The sequence below is a fragment of the Saimiri boliviensis genome, chromosome 7, assembly GCF_048565385.1.
Source record: "Saimiri boliviensis isolate mSaiBol1 chromosome 7, mSaiBol1.pri, whole genome shotgun sequence".
NCBI lineage: Eukaryota > Metazoa > Chordata > Mammalia > Primates > Cebidae > Saimiri > Saimiri boliviensis.
In genome coordinates, this window is record NC_133455.1 from 37,365,412 (window position 1) to 37,373,287 (window position 7,876).

Here is a 7,876-nt window from a genome sequence, read left to right on the forward strand (position 1 = left end):
CTGGGATTATAGGCTTGAGCCACCGCACCCAGCCCAGAAACATATTACATGATAAAAATTTGCATCCAGAATATACAATGAACTATTACAACTCAATAGGATGACAAATAACCCAATAAAACATGGACATGTGAACACTTTACCAAAGATAAAGGAAAAAGCAAATAAAAATATTACAATATCCTCAGCATCATTAGGGAAATGCAAATTAAAGCTACAATGGCAAAGCACTACATACCTATGTCAAAGACTAAAATTTTAAAACCGACAAATACCAAGTCCTTACAAGGATATGAACAACCTGAAACTCTCAACCTTACTGAGGGGAGTGCAAAATAGCACAGCCACTTTGGAAACAGATAACTTCTTATGAGTTTAAACACATATTTACCATATGACAGGCAACCTACTCCTATTTACCCAAGAAAATGAAAACGTATCTACACATAGACCCATATGCAAATATTCACAGTAACTTCATTCACAGTAGACCAAAACCGTAAACACTCCAAATATTGTTCGATGTAAGAGTAAACATATTAGAAATACTACTCAGCAATAAAAAGAAATGTGCTATTGATATATGCGCAACAACTGGATGACTGTCAAAAGTACTATGCTAAGTAAAACAAGCCAAACACAAACAGCTGCATGCTGAATAACTGCTTTTACAGGATCCTCTAGAAAAGGCCAAAACTATAGGGTCGGAACACCTATCAGTGATTGGCAAGGGTTAGGTATGGTACAAGAGAACTGACTACAAGGGACACAGAACTTTTTTGTGAAGATGGAAATATTAAATGGAAATAGTCTGTATCTTAGGTTGTGGTAGTAGTTACACAATTGCATACCTCATCAAAACTCACCAAACTATACACTTAAAAAGGGTGACTACTGGGGCCAGGTATGGTGGCTAATGCCTGTAATCCCAGCACTTTGGGAGTATGAGGTGGGCAGATCACTTGAGGCCAGGAGGTTGAGACCAGCCTGGCCATCATGGTGAAACCCTGTCCCTAATAAAAATACAAAAATTAGCCAGGAGTGGTAGTGGGCACCTGTAATCCCAGCTACTCGGAAGGCTGAGGCAGAACTGACAGAACCGCCAGAACCCTGGAGGCAGAGGTTGCAGTAAGCTGAGACGGTGCCACTGTACTGCAGCCTAGGCAACAGAGTGAGACTCTGCCTCAAAGGGAAAAAAAAAAAAAAAAAAAAGGGGTGCCTATTATTTTAGGGAAATTATATGTTGGAGATACATATATATATACACACACATACATATATATGATATATGTTGGAGATACATATATACACATATATAATGTATGTATATATCCAATATTAAAAATTAATGAGCCTGACTCAAAATGTATTGAATGAATTATCTCCAGCACACTGTTAGATGTCCACAGGATCAACTTTTTATATGAATACCCCAGTTTCCAATTCAGCACATCTAAAATTAAACTTAGTAGCCTCTTCTCTGCCTGCAAACCTCTCCCTCAATGACTGACTGGCTCTTTCCCAACTTCATTATTTCAGTCAATAGCACCAACATTCTGTCATACAAGTTCAAACTCCCAGAGTCCACTAACGCCTTACTCCTGCTCCCCAGAATGCAAGTCTCCAAGTCTTTTGAATTCTGCTTCCACACTACTCTTCACTGGATCCTTCCTTTCCATTCCTATTTATGACTATCAGTTTACATCTTCATTACAATATGCCTAGGCTATTTCTAAGAGGACTCCAAAATTATCTCTTTTCCTTTCCTATACACCTCTCTAAACAACCCTGTATATAGATAAAATCTAAATTATTCTTTCATAACATTCCTTTTTTTGTTGTTTAAGAGACAGGGTCTCACTATGTTACCCAGGTTGGAGTGCAGTGGCTAGTCACAGGTGTTTTCATAGCATACTGAAGCTCCCTGAACTCAAAGATCCTCCTGCCCCAGCCTCCCAAGTAGCTGGAAATACAGGCACTAGTCACTGCTTGGCTCATAACATTTCTTAAAAATCCTCAAAGACCCCATAAATCAATACCTTGCATGGCAAGCTTGAATTATCACCATGCTTCAAATACTTTCTCAGCATTACCCCAATCCAAAATGGTGGTTTCTTCTGTTTGGTTTTACTCAAGTTCTATTCCTTCCAATGAGCATTCCTTGAGCATTCAGCCCACAATTGTATCACCAAATTTCAATAAATTTTATTACAGGTACCCAAATACCTTTTCACCTCTCTATTTTGTCTGTCTACCACATAGTTTTCTTTTTTAATTTTTTCTTATTTTTTGAGACCGATTTTCATTCTTGTTGCCCAGGCTGGAGTGCAATGGCACAACCTCATCACTGCAACCTCCACCTCCCAGGTTCAAGTGATTCTCCTGCCTGAGACTCCCAAGTACCTGGGGTTACACACACCTGCCACCATGCCCAGCTAATTTTTTGTATTTTTAGTAGAGAAGGGGTTTTACCATGTTGGCCAGGCTGGTCTTGAACTCCTGACCTCAGGTGATCCACCCACCACCTCGGCATCCCAAAGTGCTGGGATTAAAGGCGTAAGCCACCACACCCGGCCTAGTGTTCCATTAGGAGAAAGCTCTTGAAACACTAGCTTTCCATTCCCTCAAAGACCTATTGTAACAACAGATAGGTAGTACTGACTGACCCTGATTACTGAAATAAAAAACTACAAACATTCCTAAAATCTTCTTTAATACATTAAAGATTTCCAAACTGACGGGCAACTTTGTAGAGGTGTAACAGAACAAGATACACTTCAAGATTAGCATTGTGATTTCTTGGGGGGAGGGGGGATAGAAATTGGTTATCACTATGCTGCCCAGGTTGGTCTCGACTACAGGCATAAGCCACCACACCCAGCCAGTAAATACTAGCCCGACAAGCTCAGGAAGCATTATGATATTGGACATATAGTGGGTCTATAGCAACCTATCATATTGCCTTGAATTTTACAAAACATTTTCTTAAGAGCGCAAAATATGTTCATAATCTAAAGCGTAAGCCAACGTAGAATGGAAAAGATTTAAGGAAGAGAAAAGCTAATAATTCCCTTGAATCTTGGCACTTTTTTCCACCAAATGTTCACTATAAGCTTCTTGAAGGCAGAGAACATATCATTCTAAAGGAAAACAATTACTCTACATTACCCTAACACAACAATTAAAGTACAGCCCCAACTAATGGTTAAAGACATAACCCCAGGCTGGTGGTACTTGAGGTAGAGCAGTTATTCATGGCAGCAGGCAACTACAAATAAAAAGAATGGGAAAGCCCCATTTTCCCCCTGCCAAAAGAGGCTGGGGAATAGTAAGTTTTCTTACCTGTCTCTTCCTCTACTGTTTTACTGATAATATCAATTAGCAATTACTGTCTTTAAAAAAAAAAAAAAAAAAAAAAAAAAAAATCTTATTGTACCCAAACACCCATAAGGAGCTAGGGTCAAAGAATTTATAGTAAAATTTAGTGCACTCCTATATGATCCTTCGAGAATGAAAAGAGGTAGTTTTAGAACAGAGAGTAAAAGGAACAGGCCGGATACAGTTGTTCAAGCCTGTAATCCTAGCACTTTTGGGAGGCTGAGGCGGGCAGATGACTTGAGGTTAGGAGTTCAAAACCAACCTGGCCAACATGGTGACATTCTGTTTCTACTAAAGATACAAAAAAATCAGCTGGGCATGTGGCAGACGCCTGTAATCCCAGCTACTTGGGAGGCTGATGCAGGAAAATCGCTCGAGCCCAGGAGACAGAGGTGACAGTGAGCCAAGATCACACCACTGCATTCCAGCCTGTGTGATAGAGTGAGACTCGGTCTCAAAAAAAAAAAAAAAAAAAAAAAAAAAGAGAGCGAATAAAAGGAACAAACTTTCAATCAAGCACTAGGTTCGAAATTCTGGCTCTAGTCTACCCATATCAGCTGTGTCACTTTGGGTAAATCACATAACTACCACTTCCCTACCTATAAAATGAGATGGCTAGGTAAAGCCATGAGGGGCTCGGTATAGTCAAAACAAATAGAAAAGGACAGTCCATTACTAAAAAGCAAAATTCTTGAGTATCTAAGCACAAGTAGGTTACTTTGGTTTTTGTGAGGTTTAAATGTGAATGCATGTGAAAGTATTAAATAAACAACCCCTCAATCTTATTAATACTCACTACTTTGCCTTCTACCAAGTATATTTTTAAAATGAGATGTATACTATTTGAACAGCTAATGAACATTACTGAACTTTTTCAAGACTAGCTAATAAATACCTTTCCCTTTTTAACCTGTGACACTAAGGCTCTAACAAGCGAAATGTCAGAAAAAAAGACTATATGGATAAATAAATTTTGATTAAGGACTGTCACATTTTCTAGGTTTTCTAATGACAAAGATCAAATTAACCATTTACCTTCATCATCTTCATCTCTTTCTTTATCCTCCAATGCTTGTCTTTCCAACTGTCTTGCTACTTCATCCACTGAGGCTCCTGATTCTTTATCAGGTTCCTGTTGCCCTGCTGACCAAAATAAAATAGCAGAAATTAAATCTAATACAGACATTTTCCCACTAGAATATGCTCTAATGATCCTGGAAAACTTACAAATCCTTTCCTCAGGAAACAAAAACAGAAACATTATTATCAACATAACAAAATTTGTTTAATGACAGAAAAATCTTCCATACCTACACAGTACTGCGCATTCACTAATTTACTCAACAAAATATCCATTACACACACTAGCGGCTAAAAGTGTAAACTGGTCTCTATCCTCAAGTAGTTTAACTTTCAATAGTAGTCAGCAACTAGACTCAACAACTACTTAAAATTACCAGATAGGTAATAAATGCTGAAGGCCTTAGGAAGCAGAATCATGTGCCACACCCCGGGGCAGCCTGGTTTCATGAAGATATGATGGGGTGGGTAAAGTCAAAACAAATAGACAAAGATAGACCATTACTAAAAAAGCAAAATGCTCGAATATCTAAGCACAAGACCAGGCCCCTACTCTGGAAGTGATTATAACCTACCTATAGGAGCAATAATGTTACATGTATTAATAGTATCAGGTAGCATGAAATGAAGTGACATTCTGGCTACTGGAGAGAATTCATATTAAGAAATACAACTGTTAAAAATACATTAGGATCAGTCAGCTGAACACCTTACAAGACAAACAGCAGTGTTTCGATTTCACTCGAAATCCAGGAACAGCCACCAGAGTATTTTCTGGGATTAAATTTTGCTCTGGAAGAGTTCCAGCAACGCTACAACTCTCCTTCCATTCCCATCTAATCAAAATTTCAGAAAGATAAATATTAGCTCTCTTCGACCTCTCTCAATTCCATCTTAATCGCTTTTGACTTCTCCGTTTTTCTGTTTCTCTGGCGATTTTAATTAGAAACAAGTAGAAATAATTTTTCTCAAGGTGAAGGAGCTTGGGCAGCAAAACCACAGACTTCTCAAAATGCTTAAGTTCCCCTCTCATAATATCCAACTTTCGGCAGTTTTCCTTGCCTTACCAGTGGATTCAGCGCTTAAGGCCTGAGAAGTTCCGTTCTGAGCCACAGAATATCCTATATGCACTGCCTGCGAGTGGCATTATAATTTAGGTCTAAAGGCTCTAAAGCTTGGCGATGCTGTGGGATTAGGCAGGTGAAAATTCGTATCACCACCACAAATTCTGCAATTAATGACGTGAGCGCGCGGGCATACACACATGTACACACACCCCAAAACTGCAGGCTGCAATAACAACCCCAACGTGAACCGGGATGGTGAGGGGAGATGTGCTCTCCAAAACACCTGACCACCCCACCCCCACCCTCAAAGAAAATATGTCCTAGCTTGCTCCAGCAAACCAGCAAAGACGCGGCAGTACAGGTCAGAATCGGATTTTTGAGACGGCTGCCAAACCGCGCAGAAGACGGTAAGGGTGTGCTCTGTGCACGAGCTCAAGGCCGTGCCACGATGTGCGTGGGAGCCGAGTTCTGGTAACACAGGGTCTCCGGCCCAGCGACCCCAGAGGTGCCACACACCAACCTCAGGCACTCTTCTCCCCCACAAGCACTCTAGTCCCATGGGAGAAGATGACGCCTCGTCTCGGGACTAGGAATCTGCAGCCTGGCTTTGCCAACCTGTCGGGCCTAAGAACCAGTCTAGTCTGGGGCTCCGGAGCCGCGGTCCTGGCCCCCTTCTCCCGGCCTGAGCCAAACCGTTCAGCCATTCCTGGCGGGCACTGGAAAAACAAAACTCCCTTTACCTGCACCAGCCCCTTTGCTCTTCTTCTTCTTCCGTCTTTTTTTCTTGGCTGCTTCCTCAGCCATAGAGGCAGCTCCCTCTTCCCTGTCGTCTGGATCCAGGTCGCCATTCAGGTGGCTCCCGGAGGCCGCTGCCTCCTCCACACCCGCCATGTTGCCCGAGAGAGCGCGAGGGAATGAGAGAGAGTGGAGACCGCCCGCTCCTTCTTCACCCGCCTACACCAGCCACGCCGGAAGCTGCTCTCGATGGTAGGAACGCAGGGAATGCTGGGACGGCGGAGGACTTGGCTGAAGGTGTCGGATTGAAGCCCCTCCTGACTGCGGTCGGCTGGGGCCAGAACCGACTGGTGCTTCGTCTCGAGCCTCAGGCGTTTCTGGTGGAAATCCGCCCGCGCAGGGTGAGGTCTAAAGGGCAGCTTGAGCTCTAGAGTCAGCTAGAGATGCCTGTGGAGAGGGGCAACCCGCGATAGCAAGCGGCGTCTCTGCTGGAACGGAAATGTTTTATATTTGCGTTTTTATAAATCGCACAGGCAGCGGGGAAACGGGCTAAGAAATATGTTCACTTGCACACATTTCTACTGTCATGACTCCGCATACCTTTTAAATCTAAAAGATTTAATCAAATCTGCGTGATAGTCACAATCACAGCTCTCTGCGAGGCTGTCTAGGCACTGGAGAGAATTTTGGAAGCCGGAGTTCCGTTGTTAGTTTCTTGAACTACTCATCCCCGGACAGTTCAGGATGGGATCCCCTCACACTCCGCTCACTTTCCAACTCAGAACGAGAATGACAGGTTCTGACACACGGAGACACGGTGTCTCTCATTAATGAAAAAGATCACACCCCGTTTTCTCTATTTCCGGTCACCGTTCTTTTGGATTTAGGACGTTTCACAAGAAACGAATTAAATTTTGCCCGTTTCTTCACCCCTTATGTTTTGAGCCTCAGGTTCAAACCGCAGTTTGAGATTTGGTTTGTGGAGTAAGTGGATTGTGATTGGCTGCCTGCACCAACTCCTCAATTTCTCCTGAATGTGGCTTTGTCCACCTAGAAAGTTTAGGTGTTTTCACTAGTTTTAAACTAGGCACCAAGCTTCATGGCCATCAAAATGTCTTTAATGGCCTTCTTGCCAGTGGATTTATAGTAAACCTCACACAGGCTCTGACTGTAGCTGCATAAATGTACATCCTCTGTCTTAAAGATTCAGGCAGCACCTGTTCAATAGTACTAAAAACTGCTTCTCTTATTCCTTTACATATCTTTATTTATCTCTCTAAATCTAGCCCTATTTAGATTTTAAATTGTTTTCCCTAGTTGATGGCTAGCAATAAAAAAGTTGGTAAAGCAAACATAATACCGAAAAAATAGAGGTAGCTTCCATGTGTCCAAGTCCTTTAAAATGCCCAGCAAGATCCAGCCATAGCTACTTCTCAAGTGTCTCCACTCTCTCACTATGATAGCTCCAGCTCTCGGAGCTCTTTCTGACCTTGGAGCATTTCAAACTCACTTTTGTCTGGGCTGCTGTTTGCTTGGCAGGCATAGTCACTCATTCACTCATTCATCCATGTGTTCAATGCCTACTATAAACCTAGATTTGGCAACATTTGGAGAGC

The 7,876-nt window shown here is 42.1% G+C and overlaps 1 protein-coding gene across 2 annotated transcripts in view; it reads right to left on the reverse strand.

The window, feature by feature from the left end:
- METAP2 (methionyl aminopeptidase 2) overlaps window positions 1-6,502 on the reverse strand; it is a 43,107-nt gene extending 36,605 nt beyond the window's left edge. The window contains exons 1-2 of one of the 2 annotated variants that reach the window (XM_010340175.3): window positions 6,266-6,502; window positions 4,414-4,518 (exon numbers count right to left, since the gene is read on the reverse strand). In XM_010340175.3, coding sequence (XP_010338477.1) covers window positions 4,414-4,518; window positions 6,266-6,416 — 256 coding nt within the window. In that variant the 5' untranslated portion in view covers window positions 6,417-6,502. Of the gene's footprint in view, window positions 1-4,413; window positions 4,522-6,265 lie in introns of both variants that reach the window. The other variant, XM_003929580.4, reaches the window with a different exon arrangement.
- Between the last annotated feature and the right edge of the window lie 1,374 nt (window positions 6,503-7,876).